Source organism: Podarcis raffonei, chromosome 2 (assembly GCF_027172205.1).
Source record: "Podarcis raffonei isolate rPodRaf1 chromosome 2, rPodRaf1.pri, whole genome shotgun sequence".
In the NCBI taxonomy this organism is placed as follows: domain Eukaryota; kingdom Metazoa; phylum Chordata; class Lepidosauria; order Squamata; family Lacertidae; genus Podarcis; species Podarcis raffonei.
In genome coordinates this window covers 74826173-74846631 of record NC_070603.1, presented here as the reverse complement: position 1 = coordinate 74846631, position 20459 = coordinate 74826173, and the positions used below count along the sequence as shown (strand labels likewise).

The 20459-nt window shown below is 44.9% G+C and overlaps 1 protein-coding gene across 2 annotated transcripts in view; it reads right to left on the bottom strand.

Annotated features, from left to right (window-relative positions):
- Positions 1–3615: 3615 nt before the first annotated feature.
- SEMA3G (semaphorin 3G) overlaps positions 3616–20459 on the bottom strand; it is an 85572-nt gene continuing 68728 nt past the window's right edge. Inside the window, exons 14-16 of one of the 2 annotated variants that reach the window (XM_053377513.1) lie at positions 19325–19550; positions 17715–17854; positions 3616–4126 (exon numbers count right to left, since the gene is read on the bottom strand). In XM_053377513.1, the coding sequence (XP_053233488.1) occupies positions 4094–4126; positions 17715–17854; positions 19325–19550 (399 nt within the window). In that variant the 3' untranslated portion in view covers positions 3616–4093. Of the gene's footprint in view, positions 4127–13077; positions 14997–17714; positions 17855–19324; positions 19551–20459 lie in introns of those variants that run through there. The other variant, XM_053377512.1, reaches the window with a different exon arrangement.

Sequence of the window (20459 nt, the reverse complement as noted above, 5' to 3'; positions counted from 1 at the left end):
TTTTGCACATTTCAGCTTATAGAACAGGATGCTTTCCAAGACAGTATACTGGACTTAATGAATACCTACAGTTTTATATAGTTCTACATGTGCTGAGGATCCACCTGGAAGAGGTTACATAAATTCCTCCATCTCACAGGGAAACAAGCCAGGAAACTCCTCCTTGATGCAGAGGTGTGAGATAGTGCCTCACAGTGTCTTGGCTAAGGACCATCCCTTCCACTGACTCCTGAATTTGAGCTTGAGGAAGCAGGGCAAAGGCTGATCAGTCAAAGGTACCAGTCTTTCATTTCCTTTGAGAATTATATTCTCTGCTGCAACCAGAGCAGACCACTAGGTGGACCATTAGATCAACCCAGAGTGTCATGCTGAAAATCCTTTGAACAATTATTTTCTGCACTGCAGGAACTTCACTCCTCTCTCCACATTGCTGCAATTGCTGTCCAATTCAAATCTTAGTTCAGCAACTGAAGGGGGCAGATTAGGACAGGAGCTGTCACCATAATTAAATATATGTTTATTTAGCTTATGGGAAGGGCTGCCCACTCCCCATTCTGCTCCTATGGCCTGGAAGAGGCCAGCTCTAGATCATCCATAGGCATTCTGAGTGGCCAAATATCTTGCACAGTTGGAAGAGACGAGCCTCCCCACTTCCTCCTGGGGATAGTTCATCAAAACAGTGCCATACTTTGTGTTTTCAATAGAAGGCTGCATTCTCTGTTGTTACACGGGGTTGCCAATTGACCAGGAGGGAGCATGGCCTGGCTTGCTGACAGTGGACAGTTGAAAAAATGACAACCCTGTTTCCTGAAGCTGGCAACTGCACAACTTCTCGTTCCAGAAGCTTCTTCCAGAATATACGCGCCTATTTCAAATGAGCACATGTTGAGTTTACTTGCATTTCTCTTTTGGACTGTAAGCCATCTCAGCCATAAAAACACCAGACTGTAAGCCATCTAATCCAGGTTCCTGTTTTCACGGTGGCCAACCAGATTTCTGTGGGAAACCTTCAAGCAAAAGAGCGCTCTTCCCTCTTGTGGTTTCTAGTGGCATATTGTGTCCAACCATTATTTTACCAGGAAAAAAAAGTTGCCCTGCAATGCAGAGAGGATGAGGAGTAAAAAAAAAGTGTCAAATGACTCAGTATCTTAGCCTTTGAATCTTTAAATCAGGACTGCTTCAAGACAGTTTGCTGCCTGTGGTTAAAGAACAACATTTGTCCCTCTTTGCTTCCACATACACCAGTGGTTTCCAACCTTTTTTTGGCCATGCCCCACCTAAGCATCTCTAAAATCCTGATGCCCACCCCCCTGTGACATATAATTCTTATTATTTAAAAAGTGAACTCTTATTCATGTGGAGGAAACCTAAAAGGCCATTCACTGTTAATAACTCATTCTCAAATTGCCCCCCCTAAAAATAAAATTGCCCCCCTGGGGCGTGTGCCCCACTTTGGGAACCACAGGCATACATACTGCCTTGTGTACATACTATATATTTAAACCAGATGGCTCTCCCTCAAAATTCTGGGAATTGTAATTTGTTAACAGTGCTGAGAGTTGTAGCGCTGTGGTGAGCAAAGCACAGCTTCCAGGATTCTTTGGGGAAAGTCGTGTGCTCTGACTAGATAAGCAGCTGAATCGTGATGCAAAAGTGGAGCAACATCCTCTACCACACTGGGGGGGTAGCAAGATACCTTAGGGCAGGTATCCCCAAACTCGGCCTCCAGATGTTTTGGGACAACTCCCATCATCCCTAGCTAACAGGACCAGTGGTCAGGGATGATGGGAATTGTAGTCCCAAAACAGCTGGAGGGCCAAGTTTGGGGGTGCCTGCCTTAGGGCAATGGTAGCCAAGCCCTCCAGAAGTTGTTGGATTACCACTGGTCAATGATCAGGGATGAAGGGAGTTGTAGTCAACCAACATCTGGAGGACCACAGGTTAGATGCCCCTTGTTTAGGGGTGTGGGGTAGGCTGTGTGATCTGCTGTTGCTCTGCCCCAGCTGTCTGTTCTTGAGGTGGCCACCTTATTCTGCCAAATGCTGCTTCAAATCTTGTAGCAACTCTGAAAGCAGGCCCAATCTTCGGTCCATACTGCCCTCGTCTTCCAAGAAAAGTTTCATGTGCTGACCAAACAAAAATCACTGAATCCAAAACTGCAATAAAAAAAACTGACTATAGAGCTTTTTGGGTTTAAAAGGGTTTTTTATATTATACAATCCAGAGTATTCTAGAATAAGCAACAGTTCTTTAACAAAGGACAGATGATAAATATTAATAAATCTTGCATTCTTTAGCTCCCTTCTTTCCCCATATATGCTGGGTTCTGCCGCACTTCATTTCCCTACCAGAAGATGTGCGCCTTTGGAAACTGGGGAATTGTCAGCCATGCATCTCAAACATGTATTTGGCAAACCTCACAGAAGCTGGACCGACAGCCCTATGTCTGAGACATGCATCTAACTATTCCCAAGTTGCTATTCTTTTACTATTAATAATTTGATTGATTATAACAATAAAAGCAGCTTACAGAGAATTCCATTTGACCACGAAAGTTTCAAAAATATGATCTACACATGCATTGTGTGATTTAAAAGCTTTTTTTATTTATCTGACTCATCTTGACTCCATGATGATGGGGCTGGACCAATGCTAACAATAAAACATTTAAAGAGAAAAACTTGACCGACAAAAAAAGGAGGTGAACAGGGGAGCCTGCATAGAGAATGAAGGAGGAATTGACTAGTACATCTCAAGGTAATTTGTAGTATATCAGCAAGGATTTCTTGCTGATGATAGATTAGCAAGTAAAATGGCAAGTTGTTGTTGGTTTTTAAAAAAACCTCTACCGTAGTTGACTTTGTGCTAATCAGTTGTCTTAGCCTCAAAATTCCTCACTTAGAATATATTAGTATTATTTGATTGCCTCAGACTAGGTTTTTGTGTAGCTCTGATGGTGACCAGCTGTGGACATTTGTGTCAGAATTCCTGAGCTGTAGTACAGTGGTACCTCGGGTTACAGACGCTTTAGGTTACAGACTCCACTAACCCAGAAACAGTACCTTGGGTTAAGAACTTTGCCTCAGGGTGAGAACAGAAATCGCGCAGCAACAGCAGCGGGCGGTCCCATTAGCTAAAGTGGTACCTCAGGTTAAGAACAGTTTCAGGTTAAGAATGGACCTCCAGAACGAATTAAGTTCTTAACCCGAGGTACCATTGTATATAGATTTGTACTTGTATAGGCAGGTTATGACAGCTATTGAACAGAATGCCTCTTCCCAGGCCAATCTGCCCCAGATCTGCAGAAGAGGCTCTTTTGGTGGTTCCATGATCCAATGAGATTTGTATTGCAGGGGTCTATATTGGCTCTATGCCTACAGAATGACTTTCCCTGGTTAAGTGTGTCTCATCATAGCATAGTTTTCATGGCATGTGAGGACATACCTCTTTGCCCAGTGTTGGGTGTTGTGTATGTGCCACAGAAGTTCAGTCAAGAGGTTAAGCTCACCGCAGAGTTAGCTTTTACTTGGCAAAACAAACATACACAACACACACACACACTACTAACACTACTAACAGTTGCTAGAAGAAGCCTTTACTCTCTGAGCCCAGTCCTTGCTTTCAAAGTCCTTGCTGTGCCAAAGTCCACTAGGCAAGTACTAAGTCCTGCAACTGTCAGAGTTCTCCAAGTCCAGAAATCTTGTAAGATGTTCAACTTCCCTCAGATGAGCTTTTCTCAAAGTCTTCCATGTTTCCAGAGATTTCTCCAACAGTCTTCACAAGTGTCCAACACTCCCCAGCAATTAATACAATAACCTGAGCCCTTTAGTGCTACATGCTAGTTTGACCAGCAACTCAGATAAAAGAGTTACAGGATGCCTGCAGCTGCACAGGGAGGGGGTAATCATTTATGCTGACACATGTGGAATTAACCCTTTTGTTAGTCTCATTGCTGAGCAACATTGTGCAGAGCTCAGTGGAGTGGGAGGCCAGCCAACCAGAAGAGTCTCTGAGGCGTACTTGCCTGGAGGCAGAGTCAGCATCTAGAGTCAGGTCCAGTCCTGGGGGGGGGGGCGAACAGCAATCCATGTGGTCAGATGGTCCAGAGGTCAGAGAATCCGATGATCTTGGGGTCAGGGGTCAAGACAAGCAGGAAACAAGGTCAGGCCAGGAACTACAAGTGTTGTTACCAGCATCTGACTGCTGCTGGAAGCTCTGCTTAAGAAGGCTGAAGCCAGATAGTTCACCTCTGAGTCCTTGAAGGCTGATCAGCTGCAGGTGGAGTCAATCTGCCTTCTCCCCCTTCAGGCTGCTGTTCAGCAGGCAAAACTAACTCCTGGCCCCCACTTTCTCCCACTTTTGTTAACATTTTGGTGGGATGGGAGATGAGACTCCCTGCTTGCTGTTGCTTTGTGTGGTTTTACACTTTTATTCTGGATTATATTATTTTAGTTTTATGTTTAATAGTGGCTGCACCCCTGCTGGCTTCGCTTTCACAGATCAATGCCATTCAGACAACTGCCAGAGGCAGGACCACCAATAGGGCCTTCCCTGCTGCTCATAGGGCCTGAGATGGCTGGTTTGGGGGCAGTCATTCTACATCTGTGCCATCAGATGCACATTAGGTTCATGAGAGAGGCTGCACTCTGCATTCCCTTATTCACCAAGATTAGAACTATGAGGGCACCATGGGGAGGGCTTTCATGGGGGCTTGTCACCCACCCTGAGGAATTTTCTCCCCCAAGAAGCACAACCAGCCCCATCAGACTCAGGAATCTCCCTTTGGGAAGTCTGCTTTTAAAAAACAAAACAAAACATTGGCAGCCTGAGCTTATTTTTAATTGGATTTTGCTTCTGCTGGTTTACCATGTTGTTTATGCTATCTTTTTCAAAGAGGACTGTTCTAATTTTTATGTATCATTTTGGACGTTTTGTAAAGAAGCAACTAAAATGTTTTTTTAAAAAGAAGAAAGAAAGAAACACATCGTGTTTTCCCTTGTGCCTTTTCCCACGGTAAACATTAGCTTAACTCCATTTAATTAAACGGAATGCAAGCAAGCGTCTTGGTGGCATTTTCACTGTATTTGCCCACTCTAATCAGCTGTGAGATTCCACCAAGTTGCTTGGCTGCATTAGCTCTTTACCCCATGGAAATAATTCCTGGCAAAGGATTTTATTGTGTTGACAAAAGGCACACTTTAGCCTCTCATTGCAGATTGAGTAGGGAGGCTGGTATTGACTTCAAAGGGAAGATGGATCAGGACCCTTAAAATTAAGAATGCCACAGTTTATTCTAGGTAATTGCAGTTGTCATTAAGTGGCCACGTACTTCCTAGGGCATTTATCTTTCTCTTGTAAACTGTTTGCTCCATTTTCTGCTGAATGCTTGGGCACTGTTTATGTGTTCCATCTTGGCAGCAACTGCCAGCTTCAAATGTCCCACTTCTTTTGTGCTGTTCCTATTATGGGAACATGGACTCAGGAGGGCAGCCTGGGGAAAAACTGTGATATTAGGAGACGAGGAGACTGCTGAAAAGAGCACTGTTGCAGTGTGGTATAGTGGTTAAGAACAGTAGACTTGTAATCTGGTGAACCGGGTTCGTGTCTCCGCTCCTCCACCTGCAGCTGCTGGGTGACCTTGGGCCAGTCACACTTCTTTGAAGTCTCTCAGCCCCACTCACCTCACAGAGTGTTTGTTGTGGAGGAGGAAGGGAAAGGAGAATGTTAGCTGCTTCGGGTAGCGATAAAGCGGGATATCAAATCCAAACTCCTCTTCTTTTTCTTCCTGGAAGGCTTCCATAGGCATCTGGTTGACCACTAGGAAAGCAGGTAGTTGAACTAGAAGGGCCTTGGGCCAATCCAGCAGGGCTCTTATGTTCCACAGCTCATTCAGCCCATTACTGTCTACTCTCACTGGCAATAGCTCTCTGAAGTCTTGCGTGGAGGCCTTTCACAGCATCTGCTCCCTGGTCTTTCAAATGCCAGCTATTAAACTCTAGAGCACAAAAATCATGGGCTCTACCACTGAGCTCTGGCCCTTACCTTACCTCTGCATAGAGTCACAAAATTATCTTTATCTGTTTTTGTACCTATCTGCTCATCAGATCATGGAGCTCCTTCCCCAGCGTTGGCACCAGTGTGGCACAGCGGCTAGAGTGCTGGGTTAGTATGTGATAAACCCGGGTTCAAACTACCACGAAGTTCACCACGTAGCCTTGCGCAAGTCTTTCCATCTCACAGAGTTGTGTTCTGAAGTTGAAATACAGCGCTGAGCTCTTTGGGGGAAATGACAGAGTACAAATGTTAACAAGTGAGTGAAAACTGTGTAACAGGTGTATTTGTACCAAGCAAAATGGTGCCTCTGAGCTCTAAGACCAGAAATGAATCGTCCCTCTGGTCTGTGCAGTCTGTTGATTTCAGTAGGTTGGAGCAATGTGTCTGATGCAGCCGTTTCTCATTCCTTTTGGGCACTGCAATACGGTTCCATCCTGACCCAGGCCTCATTAAAGAAAAACTTTATGCTGTTGAACGCAGCCTACGTTAACATCCAAAAATCTGACACATAGTTGAAGGGCTGAGAAATCTCCCAGAGGAGCAGACTGGAGGAGGAAGCCTATCCAAGGATCCATAGATTCTGGAGCCAGCAGAGTTTGATGATCTTCATTTGCAGTTGAAATTTCAAAAGTATTGACGGATTCCAAAGTCAGTTTTCCTAGTCCCTAGAGAGAGCTCTTTTCATAAGTGTGTCAGAATCCCCAGAGTTGGAAGGGACCACGAGGGTCATTTAGTCCAACCCCCTGCAGGACAGGAATCTTTTGCCCAACATGGGGCTCGAACCCACGAAATTCTCATGCTCTACCAACCAAGTTAATTTACTTTCTTTTAAAAAATACACAATATTTCCTGTATTAGCATTGATTTACCTCCTTAAAAAGGGGGATGGGGAGTAGGTAGCAAAAACAAAACAAAACACCCAGCTCATTTGATGCGCATTCCATCCTAGAATTGTAAAGGAGATTTACCTGTTTTTAAACCAACCTCCCTGCATGAAGACTATATAACTAGATCTACTGAATGCCATTTGCTCATTCATTATTATTTTTTGTCTTTTCTAATTCCCTAGATAACCTGCTTTATCATGGAACCTCACTTCTTCATTGTGTGGGTTATATTCTACTAAATTATACTCAGAATAGACCCACTGAAATGAATTAATTCTCTACTCCAAGTATGACTAACAACAGCAACAGCCACATACATTTTGAAAATGTGGGTCTGCGTAGTAAAACAAAAACAAAAAAGTCCTCCTGTTTATCTCCATCATGGAGATAATTGAATCGGAGCCTCCATTCCAAGTTGTGTATCTCTGAACAGCTGTCATTTCCTCCCTCTTGCCTGCACACATGAAAGGATGACTGATAACTGAGGCAGCATCCCTCTCTTCCAGCACAGCAGCCAAATGTGTGGGATTGTTTGATGCTGTTAATGAGATCCTCACATCCTGAAGGGAACAGACACCAGTAAACATGGAACAATTTCTTATTGTGCCATCCTTTGTCTTGGTATGTTAAAGAACGCCCACTCGGAAGTGCTAAGGTCTATAAACACCCCCTGGTCTTATTTAGTCCAAGGCAGGCAGTGGCTTTTGTATGTGTGTGTTTCACATTCAGCAACAATGCTCTTCCCAGCAGGACTGGTGGTTCACACTATTGTGTGAGGCCTGATCGGCTGCAGGAAGGAGCGAGATCCTTATCAGCCTGAGGGAGTTTACTGAGCAAGTGAGATCATGCTGTCCCCATAAAAAACACAGTTGCCTTTTCCAGCCAAAACTGCTGCGGGCTGCAGGAGAATTTGGTTCCTTCTCCAGGCTGTGCCGCAGAAATCCCTTATACATCTCTGCTCCAATCTGCCACACATGAGGCTGAAAGGTCATGTCTGTGCATACAGACATTTCTACCCCAAGGAGCTCATCGTCCCTCCACAATTTATCCTCACAGCCATTCTGTGAGGTACATTATTCTGAGAGTGTGTGACTGATCTAAGGTCACCCTACAAGCTTCGTGGTTGCGTGAGGATTGGCAACTTGCAACACTCTACTGAATTGTGGTGTGGCCCCCTTCTCTTTTCTTTGAGCTTCACAGAGAGGTCAGTTGGGGGTCTGAGAGGTGAGTGACCTTGGAATAAAATCTGCAAGGCCCACCTCCTGACCCTCTCCCCCCCTGCTCCCAATTTTAGTCAAAGCATGGTTTTATCCAACGCCTTCAAAGAACAGTGGCCGAGAGAGTCTTGTCGCAAAACGTCAAGCGGCCTGGGTCTCTTTTGAGCTCCCTGTAAATCAAACACTGACCCTATGCGGCCCACTCTGTTCTCTGCCCCCTGTACTGGGGAAGGGAGTATTGTTTACCAAAAGGGAGAGGAGGATTTCCAACACATGCTGTGGCCCTACATATGACCAAAGCTTTCCCAAATATAACTGGCTGTAGACAACTGAAACCAAACACAGTTTTTCAGGGAGGCTTTGAATCCTACGGAGAAGATACTACCCATGCCCTACTATTGCATCTTCATCACAAGAGTTGGCTCATGAATGACTTCAGTATCATCATCCTCGCCACCCCTCAGGATTCAGTGATGTGCTTAAATGTACAAAGCAAGGAAAGGATGCTAAGGTCCTCTTAAAGTATAAGTACGTAATTCTGAGGCATATGTTACTGAATATGCTGAATGTTTATCCAATTAAAACATAAAGATCCATCTTGTCCAGTTTTCTTTGTAAAATAATAAAATAAAATAAAATCCAGCAGCCAGATGGGTGGCCTACGAGAGATCAGGGTTCAGTGGTGGGCTAGTCTTATCCTCTAACCATCCCTGCTCTACCACACTTATGTTGCTAGATGCCAACTCCTTTTTGGACTAATCTTGTTCAGTGCACTTAATCTTGTATGACTTCCAGGAGCTAGCATGTGAAAAATCTTCCACCTGGAAGAACCCTTGAAAGTAGAGACAATGAGACCCACAAAATGAGTTGAAATATTGAGTGAGGAAAAGGAAATGGAGATGAATGATGAAAATCATTCCACCCTCTTGGAATCCATGTCTGAAAGGGTTCCAGCATCTCTTCCTGTCTCCACCAGGTCCCTGTTAAGGAATCTCCTAATGACATTTTCCCGTCTTTGTGGTTTTGCGTAGTGCTAATTGAATATTGAACACAGCTTCATTCTAACCGCAACCTGGCTTCTGGCAATTGCCTTCCAACTTACAAAGAAAAAGAAGCTGATATTGGAGTGTTTAATGTGAACAGAGAGTAATCCTATCATTCAGTGTAGCCCTCAAGGAACTTGCCTTATATTGACTCAGATCTTTGGTCTATCTAGCTCAAGTCTTGTCTACATCAGAGGTGGGGAACCTGTGACTACCCTGAGAATGGCCATGCAGACTGCCCTCCTCCAGGATGCCTGGCACCAAATCGAATGCCTTTATGGCACAAGGATCTTCCTGTTATTCATTTCGACCTCTCAGCCAATTTCTGATACCTAAGCTGATCTTAGCGGCTGGTTTTAAATCATTGTTACTGCTGCTCTTAATCCTTTGGTGGTTGTTTTATTTGGTATATTAACTGTAATTTATCTCAGTGGGTTTTAGAATTTGATGGAACCTACCCTGGAAATCTATTATCTGAAAAGATTGTGCATCTAATAACACATAGTGGACTAAAAAGAAGTTATTTCTGGCAACCTGGCCCTAAGCCCGTTTCCCTGGAAGTCTCACTAAGTTTAATGGGGCTTACTTTGGGGGAAAGCAGTCTTCAGGCAGCAGATCCTAAATGTACCCACTTGCACATTCCAGTGAAATCAATAGAATTTGACACCAAATAGGTGTGTAGGATCATGTTGTTAGGTTTCTGGAAAAACTTGGTGCCCTTTAACACTTAGAAGCACTGAGCAATAATTTAGTCTGGCAAAAAGGTGTGGTAGGATTCAGTACTCTTGTGTGAAGCATCTGACTGATGGGATTTTATCCTGCTTTGTTCACTGAGGTGAATGACCGCACACAAGTTTGAGAAGTCAAGGCAAATGGGGAGACCCAAGTCTAGTGCACAGGAAAGGTCTAAATCATGTTCATACACAGGCTGTGAAATCCACTCTCTGCGATCTCCCACTATTTGTTATTTTACCTCATGTCATGCTCACTTTCCACTTTGTAGGCCTTTTGCAAAAATAAACTCCATGTAATTATATTCCAGCAGATGCAGGAAAGAAGTTCATTGTCTGCCTGTCTTCTCCCTTCACACACCCGGCTTCAAAGACCTGCTGGCACATTAGCTCATGGGACTGTAGCTGGAGAAGGCAAAGATCATAAAGGCTGTCTGCTTTCTGAGAGAGTTTTCTTGACAGAGGATGTATCAGATGTCAAGTATATGCTCCACACACAAGGCTTAAAAACTCCAATCCCCCCCCCAATCCCAACCCCCATAATAATAGTATTGCCTATAGGTCACTTTAGTGTCTTGGGAATCTTTACATGCTTAATAGTTTAGATTTCCATATCTCCTCAATATGCTCCAATCAAAAGATAATTTGCCGTAAATTGCTCTGAGGCAAAAGGGTGGGGGGAATTGTTTTTTTCCTAACGTCTCACAACAAATCCATAGTTGTGCAAGACATAGGGTCCCATTCACATTAAAAGTGAGGCAAAATATTATTAAACCATCCACTTGAGTGTGTAATTGTTAGTAACTACAGCAATCATGAATGGACGGGTGAATAAATGGACCGATCTCATATGAAGCGGCAATGGAAATTGTTAAATTGTCCAGAACAGTTTGGAAACCAAAATATGAAGCACACATAGTCCAATACACTCTTATTACTAATAATGTCTGAAAAGTAGTGCATTATTATCTCCCTCCCTTGACAGCTACCTCACAAGAGTCACAGCAGCAGCAAATCAAATATAAACCCAAAAGTTGGCCTGCAAAAGTTCCAACTTCATACATATTATTAATCCTCAGACACAGGAAAGGTGTATTTAAAGTGCTTGCAGAAAGCAAGATGCATTTGTTAAAGTTATTATCCCCAATCACTTTTCACACCATCAACTTTTACCCAGAGTAGACCCTCGGCCATGGAGAGACAGCTGCCAGTGTTGTTTTGTTTACTCCAACCAATAGCCCACCCTGCTTTGTATGCACTTAGAACTAGTTTGCTGACACCTCCCCTCCTGTGGCATTCACAGGGTCCGTACTTGTCCTCAGTGAACCGCACCTCCTCCTGAGACCAAACGCTGTATTTCCAAAGATGAACCACAGTTACTTCCCTCCATTTAATTGGGATCCCAGCAGATACACTGCACTGCATGCCATTTCCACACTGCTCTGAATGGGTCATATGGAGTGAAAGGACTATTTGACCCTAATATTTATCCCTAAACCAGGCTTAGAAAACAGGCCTTTCCTCTTGTCCTGATACAAAAGATGGGGCTCAAGGAAGTATGAGCTTTGCCTCATGACATGCACAGATACAATGACATTCCTGGAAGGAACATTTTTCTCTTCCCGTGTCCAAGCTAAGGAATACCAAAGCCACCCTTTCACCAAGAAGTCTTTGCTGCACAGAAAGTTGAGAGACATCTTTTGAATGGGACTCTGGTGATGCATGAAAAGTGTTTTGAACACAGAACAAAGCACACACTCAATTTGCAATGGGCAATTAGAGGGCATTCGAGGAGGAACTCAATGCCATTCTGTTATCCCATCCTTCATCCCACCATAAATCCTGGGACACGTAAGACACATCAGTGCCAATTTCACTGACTTCAGAACCGAACATTATTAAGAGAGAGAACTCAGCTGCTGCACCGTAACAGTACAAGCTGCATTAGGAAATATTTGTATTACGTTGAAGTATACTTACCATTAATTTTGCCTTTATCACAGATGTTTTCTCTTTTTTATTCATCAGCAACTGCTCCCTAATCCTTCCTAATAATGCTTCCCATGTCTTATTTGCTACTTGTTGTATTATCATCCCATCTCTTGATCCCTAACTTGACCTATCTGAATTTAACTGCCTTCAATGTGCACAAGGGTACTGCAGCTCTGAGGACTTTTAAACTCCAGTCGCAAAGGAGAGGTAGAACCTGGGCTTGGTAGACAGAACTTCTTGTTTCTCCCTGCCTTGATGGGCATCTTTTGGCATGAAAGGTTGATGCAATTGTTCTACCTGCCAAATTCTGGTGGATCCCTTTCATGTAAATGACATCTTTTAAAATCAGCATGCACTATACCAAATATTCATTTGCTGTACCGGAAACTGATGGAAGTGGATTTCAAACTGAGACTGTGTCTACACCAGGATGTTAATGTGTATAGTATATACCAATTGGTGTTTTGCCATTTTTATTGTTTTTGAGAAGCGTGTGTTTATCCCAGTTTTGTATGGTGAAACATCATGACATCAGCAAGTCTCAAGGAGAGTGTGCCAGTCCCTGAGCTGATCTATCCAGGTGGGCAGAGACAACACAGTAACTCTGAATGTTTGCCCGGAAACCACTGCACAAACCCTGACTTACACCTCTTCAGGGCAAGAGGTGGGTACTGCTTCCTAGGAAAGTTCATCCAGTCCAGTGTTACAACTGCACACTGTCTGGAGACAGCCAGAAAGGGGGGTGGGACAGATGACATTGGGTGGTATTCAACCAAGTTTTACTGAATACCACCCAATGGTCTTTATCTGCCCATTTATTACCAAACTGACTGTGTCAATAGTGCTTTCTCCAGAAACTGTTCACTGAGAGGACATCTTATTTCAGGAGGCGTCTGTGCACTGCTAACCTTTCTAATCTCTTCACAAAACCATAGATAGTTGAGCTTTATTTTCTGGCCCCTCGACACATGCATTGTTCGATGTGTTTGGAGAAAACAATCAACTTTTGACTGTACAATGAATGACATTGTAGGAAGAAGTTTTAGCAATAAACTTCAGTCCTGGGCACAGCTTGCTATGAGACCCATTCATTGTGCAGCTGAACACTGAATCACTGAAAACAAAAGAGAAAAGACTTGCCCCCAAGCCTGAGTTTGCTGCATAAGGGTTTAATTTATTTGTTGAACAAACTGGTGGTTTTCATTCAGCTGTTGGCGCTTAATCAGTTTCATCTAGGGGATCAACACAGCCTCAGAGATACAGGAATGAAAGACGGAGAGCACTTAAAGCCAAAGTTCTGACACGAGCTTGAAGAGATGTTGCATGGCCCAGAGAATGCAGCTAAGAATGCTCAAAAGACACAGGTGGGAAAGATGTAAGTCTGCTCTGGGTGGTATGAGGCAGCCTGCAAAATTCACGTATGTACAACTGAGGGCCAAGCTACGTGTTACATGGCTGCAGCCACGTATAAATATTAGCCTGGTGGCTTCTTCTCATCTCCAACACACATAGTGGCAGGAAGGAGGCAGGTGGAAGGATGTGCTTAACTCCTCTCCCGCCACTCACTTCCCGCCCTGAAAGCCCCAGCCTTGTAACTGAGTAGTAGTAGGCTAACATTGTAGTGCAGCTACAACGTAACGTTTTCTTTGGCCTATAAATTCCCGTCGAGCCTCTTTTTGCACTATTAGTGTTAACATCAAGACTGTTGCTCACGCAGAAGAGAGCCACTGGCAAGGTGACTTAGCATTCTGGTCAATGTAGGCTTTGCATTCACAAATGACCACATTAAGCCGCATCAGTTAAAATCCCCCAAAAGTTTTAGACTGCTTCCTGCCTCTGGACAGATGAAGTCCCTAAGACTGACAAACAGAATTTGCCTCACTACCACCAAAGAACAAATACAATCCATAGCTCATTGATCACATTCATTCCTTATCCATTTTTGCTGGGGGTAGGTGGGATCCCACTGGAATCCGCATTCGCTCTCTTCAGAGAGGCGATTTTTGTCACATGTTGCGTGCAGCTGAATGTGCCTGTCACTTGTCACCTGCAGGAGAGACCTGCCTGCCTCCATCCTGCCCATTCCCAGCAGGAACTCACCACTATTCCCACCCAGACTTCTAAGCAGAGTGCTGTTGGCTTGTCTTCCTGTTGACTGATGGTTTTCCTTTGCCACGTGGTTAGATCCTCAGCCCTTATGTCTCTGCATTTTGTGGCTCAGTCATATTGAACATTGGGGGCAGCAACTGAATATACACAACAACTGGGTGGAGAGAGCAGAGTCTTCAGGCCGACCCACACCTTCCCAGACCTGATACCAACCAACCAACCCCCCAAGGTGCAAGTGAAATACATCAAGACAGGACAGGAAGGAAATGGGTCTGGTGTTTGAGTCCTTGTCTCCAATGCAAGTGATAGAGGGAAGTGATGTGCTTCCAGCAAGGAATGTCTCCAGGCTCAGCTGATCAGCAAGGTGGCCCCTTCCAAAAGGACAAGTTCCTATCATAAGGACAGTTCCCAGAGGGGCTGATTTTCATTCTCGAGGAGGAAGGTTGGTCCATGCCAACTTTCCTCCTCTCATGTTCTCCTCCTGCCATGTGTCGGCTCTCTTTCCACTTATGTGGCAGCCGCTTGCCTAGGGACCCGGTTCCTCTCTCCGTGCTGCTTGCCCCTCCCCTTTTTGCCACCATCCAGCATGTTCTTGCTCTTGGGGGGCCTGCCTTTGTGCCGCAGCTGGCGGTCTCCGCACCACACGCGCTCACAGTACTCCTCTACCCGGTGCAAGTTGGAATAGCCGATGAGGTGCATGATGTCTTTGAACCACATCCTTTGCCCATGCAGCATGCGGGGATCAGGCACCCGGCACAGGGGGCGAGGCGGCTCCTCCTCCTGCTCCCGCTGAAAGACCTGCTCCAGCTGCTCACTCTCGATCACCTCCAACATGATTTTGGTGACGGTCTGAGTGAAGCCATGCTCCTGAGCCTTGCAGTAATATGTTCCCGCATCCTGGCGGAAAAGCTTCCGGAAGAGCAGTCCTTGCTCTGTCCTCATGATCCTATCATCTGTTTTCACCTGGAGAAAAAGGGTTAAGGGAAAAGAAATGGAGCAGGAGATTAGATTATGGGTGGTGGTGTCCTGTAGCTTACTAAAGCAGGGGTGCCATCATGGCAGGATTTCAGGGTTTCCTCAGTAGAATGAGCAGGAGGGCACATTTTGAAGTAATAAACAACACTATGGAAAGGAGTCCAAAATTACAGATCTGCACCTCTGTATTCAAGGCATTTCAGGGAATCAAGAGAAAGAGTTGCCAGTATTTTTCTGAAGTTTGTAGTGGCACTGTTGTCATCAAGTAGATCCCTGCAGTAATGGGTGCAAAATTACAGCTCCCCAAAAATTCCATGATTCACAGAGATGCTGTGGAGACATGTTTGAAATTATATAACCAATCCCTGGTGAAGATTCAGAGGAGGTAAGTGTGTGAGGAATTTCCAGTGGTCAGAAATACATCATGCCTCTTCCTCTTAACTAGAAGAGATGGAATAAATGGTGCAGGGTAGTTGTCTCATTCACATAATTTATTCAGGACAATGAATTCAGGGTTTCTTGATGCAGGTTTTTAAAAATAATGCGTACACACAATCCCAGATACTGATACATTGCTGAAGAATGAGACAAGGGTTGGTGGCAGTTGGGGGAGTTGCTGTGAAACCCAGAGGAGGAGAGTCAGTACAATTCCGATGTTTGCTTCCATTGCTCTTTGAGCTAAAGTTCATTTGCTTCTGTATTATTATCTCTTGAAACAGCCTATCAAGCTGCAAGCCTCCTTTCATATGGAGCAGGCAGGATTGTCCCAGCTTGGAGTCCTGCCTCCTGCTAAGGAATACAAGTCCCAGCTGTTCTCCTGCCAGTGTCTCAAGCTTGCACAGCATTGCACTTGTCAGATTCCCTCAACACGGGCTGAGATTGGACGTCCAACCGTTTTCTGTAAAGAAACCAACTCTTCTCATCTTATCACTTTCCCCATCCATACAGCCTCCCTGTCTCTGCCTATCCCTTCTTGGCAATTAAGCTGCAACTGTCTATGGGGGTCTCATTCCTATGGTATAAGCAACCAACACCCTTTCCAGGGAAGCAGCACTTGCGGGAGCTAATTCCTCCACCCAGGAGAACCACCTAAACTACTGGATAGATAAGCTTCATTTGCTTTTTTTTTTTTAAGTGCATGAAGAATGACATAACAGGCTCAGTCTTGATGAAGCCTTTGTTCTCCTCTGAACATCCTTCACCTGTAAAACCATTCCGGGCAGGTCCTATGACACAAGCCTTGCCTCCAAATGTTTCTGCATTCAAAGTCTACACTGAAAAAATAGGGTGGAGGCGCGTAAGAATCCATTTAATGTTTTCCTTCTCCCCCCCCCCCCCACGATGGAATGATTTGTATTTATTTGTCTTACATACAGAACAAGGAACCAAGCAGGAACGACGCATTCCAATGCTCTGTGTGGTCCTTTAACAAAGCTATGGGGTTTGGAGGGAGGTAGGAGAGAGTCTTGACACCACTTCGCTCTCTTTATGACACCAGAGCTGTCCTTATTAGCAATTGCCAGTCTTGGACTGGAACTTACCAGCTGTGTTTACTGGCCAGCCCAGCCTTCAACTGCCCCTTTTGCTCCAGAGAGTTCCCCTTCAGAAACCTCACACTATTATCACATCTTTCTCAACCCAGCTTCCTGGGAATTAGACTAGCCTGCTAACTCTGGGAAGAGAGAGGCGAGACCTCACACAGTAGGAGCGTGGGCTTCTCCATTTTCAGTTTAATTCAAGAATTCCTAGCGGAGATCCATGCAGCAGGCAAGGCTAAGAAACCAAATGAGGAAAGGTTAAAGAAGTGAGGCGAGGGTCTAGATGGGGGAAAGCACGTGAGATGACAGGGGCCAGATGGAAGTATAAAGAAAAAGCCCTAAAGAATCTGTTGATATCTGAGCAGGAGGTGTCTGTATTAACTGGATGTTAATACAGGATGTGACACAAGCCAGCTCCTCATTGATGGCACTCCAAATGAATATCTGTGGTCATCTGTATTCTGTGGAACTAAACAGGTGTACTTCCCTTCCACTCCTCCCAGCCTGTGTGTGTGTAACTGAGATCAAATCTAAATAGAGAATGTGTGGCTTCTAAGGGAGATCCAGCTCAAATGTGGACAAGATCCAAGTTAGGCATAGACAAAGCCTTTCTACACGTTACCCAGAATGGCTGGAGAGAGGGTGGAGTTCTGAACTGCACCACTACAGACTGCAGTGAGGGAGCATATCTTTGAATGCTTTCTCCCATTAAAAAAAAAAAACAAAACAAAAAACCACGCACAGGCTGCAAACACCACAGGCAGAAGTTTTGTATATCCCTCTACCTGATGGACTAGTTTGCACATATAAGGAACCGTTTGTGGGGGAAGCATTTAAGTGGGGGGGGCGGGGAGATACATGCTCTACCTGCAGCCTGAAGTGGTACCTATGCAAAATTCTTCCACCTCGGTCTCCCAGCTACTTCTGCGTAATGGGTAGAATGGGCTTAGGTATTTACTTGTTTAAATTGTTTATATTTATTAGCACATTTTCATGGCAGAAAAAAGTTTTAACCGTTGAATTCACAGTGGTGGTGAACACCCCCCCCCCAAAAAGCAGGAAGAACAAGGTTAGAATTTGAATGCATTTAGCGATATATATTTTTTCTTAAATCCTATTGAAAAGGAAGCAAAAGTATTGAGAAAGTGGAGAACGGGACTGGCCTCACCTCATCTCTTAACTCTTCTGGAGACCGGTGTACAAACCATTGCACCGCAGCCTGGGGTGACTTTGGGATGCACTCCAAGAAGGTGCTGTTGTGTTCCGTCCCATAGACCACCTTCTCCTCCGTGCTGTCGAAATCATCCACTATGGAAACAGGAGGGTGCACATATCAGAGACTGCTAGCTGAGCAGAAAGAGCCCATCTCCTTGCAGAGGGCCACGGCTTGCGTAACAGGGCAGAGGGGTTGGGGGCTGGGTCCCTTGCTGAGCCAGGGACTTGTTGTGTGGCTCTTTGGCACAGAGAGCTCTGTCACATGCAAGCAAAAGCTTGACCTGTACACCTGGGGACACTAAAAGAATTAATTTTTTTCTATGTGCATGAAGGCTCCTCTGAGGTACATCTGTGATAACATAATGGAAGCCTCAGCTAATGCTAGCTGCCCAAACTGTTGCCGTTTTCACCACCACCCCATGTTTTCAAGGGCTGTGGATATGGCTTATGACAATGCCCTCATTAAGAATCCTTGAAACTGGCAAGCCTGGTGTTTTAAAACTTCCCCGTAAAGTGTCTGGAATAGCAGACATCATATCCGGATGCCCTGCCAGCCATGTCCCACACCAGCACCATTTTTTCCTGTCTGGCAGTAAAATATTAGCCCTCTCCACCAGATTTCTCACCTATTAGAAGTGACTGTCTTCAGCATTCCCTACCTACAGGGACTCTTCCTCATTGGCCCCTCTGGCTTTTAGTTGCAAATAAGAATCACCCAAATTAAACAACATAGAACACAACCTGGCATGGTTTCTTCTTATTTTTTTGCTACAGTTGCAGTTTTAAAAATAAAACATGGCATCTTGCCCATAGTAATTCATCATGTGATCATCTATGTTAGCTTCAACAATCTGATTTAGAGTTTTAATTTTCTGTCCTGGCACATGTTTAATGTTTATCCTACTCACCCCCACAGCCTCACCTTTTTACACTTCTCTTAACTGAATTCCTGGGCTGTACTGCTTTCTTGTAACACTCAAACAATGCTTGCCTCCACCCCCACCAGCTTGCTTAGAATACCTGCCTACATTATTAGATTCTAGGTCATGGGAGATTGGGGTGTGTGTGAAGCTACCTGAAGTAGGGGACTGGGAGATTGGCTGAAAGAGAGGCAGTGTGCTGTAGTGGTTAGAGTTTTGGACTAAGACCTGGGAGACCCCAGGGCTTAAATCCCACTCAGCCATGAAATTCACTAGGTGACCTTGGGCCAATCACTTGCTCTCAGCCTACCATGGTTTTTGCAGGGATTAAATGAGGAGAAGGAGAACCATGTATGCCACCTTGAGCTCCCTGGAGAAAAATGTGGGATAGAAATGCAAAATAAATGAAATGAAAGTATACCTCCTCCCAAATAAATAGACGGTAATTTTGTGAGATTCTCATGGCCTCTGATCTAATGAGCAAGTTGTGGCAAAAAAGAGAGCAACACAACAGCAAACCCATTGCCACTGGGCTACCCTACTGAGCTTGCATTGCAACAGAGTGTATTGCGCACACAGCTGCCCCATTCTCTTCATAGCCCACAGCTACTGGTCTGGGTAACTACCTCGCATGCTTCCTCACCTGTCAAGTTTTGATCCAGGCACTGGTGCATGGGGTTCCCATTCCGGATGTCCTGCCGACGAAAACGACGCTTGCCTGATGCCTGGTACCTGGTGCAGGTGAGGCCATCCCAGGCACAATAAGGGTCCCGTGCTAGGCAGCACTCCGCACAGGCTGTCCCGTACGTCTCACACTGATGCAGTTTCACTTGGGCAACTCCCACCCGGGAGCCTACATACAACATTTGCTGTCAAAACAAAGGAGGCTAGGTGAGTTGGAGCAGTACTAAACTGCGGAGTCCTTACTCTCCAACCAACATTTCCAACAGCATTCCTATGAGAGCTAAGGGAGCAAACCCTTGCAGTTTAGCTTTGATGCACTCCTTTCTCTCCAGAAGAAGCTCATCTCCTGCACCCAGTAGAATAGCCTTTGCCAACCTGGTACCCTCCAGATATTTTGGACTGCAGGTTGGCAAACAGAAACTTGGTCTGCAATTGGAGCCAATTGCCCGAAGACAATTCTCCATAAAAGCTACTCTTTTCAAATTTGCTACTGGGACACTAGAGAATAATTAGGTTAAGGTTTGCCTGAACGAAATCTAAAGCAACCAGGGGATTGCAAAACAGGCTGACAGTTCTAGATACAATATCCAGGTGAGAGAGCAATACAAGGAATGTTGCAGGTCACGACAGAAGTACGCTGTCAGGTATACAGGGAGTGAAAGGCAGCCTTTCAGGTTACAAGGAGTAAAGAGGGACACGTGTGTTGCATGCTTGGACTCTAATGCAGTGTGATTTATGGGAAATGGTGAAGGGTAGGACAGCTCTCACCAGTTCTGCTAGCTTTCCTGGGAACTAAATAATAGATGAAGATTAAAGTCCAGGGGGTGGGTCTATTTACAGATCTAAACAAACATTACAGAAGTAGAGGAATTTTATCTGTTTGGACCCCCCCCCCCAAAAAAAAGTTCAGGTGGTGAACAAGGTCAAACAGCAAGCAAAATGTACATGACTGAGGTTCTGCATGGCAGGATTGTACTATAATAAGGACCTGGCAGTTTATGAATGATCCAAGTGTTTAACAGAGCGGAATTATTTTGCATTGACCCTTGGGTTGCTGTCCTGGTATAGCAGAGTCTAAAACCGAGGTCCATCTT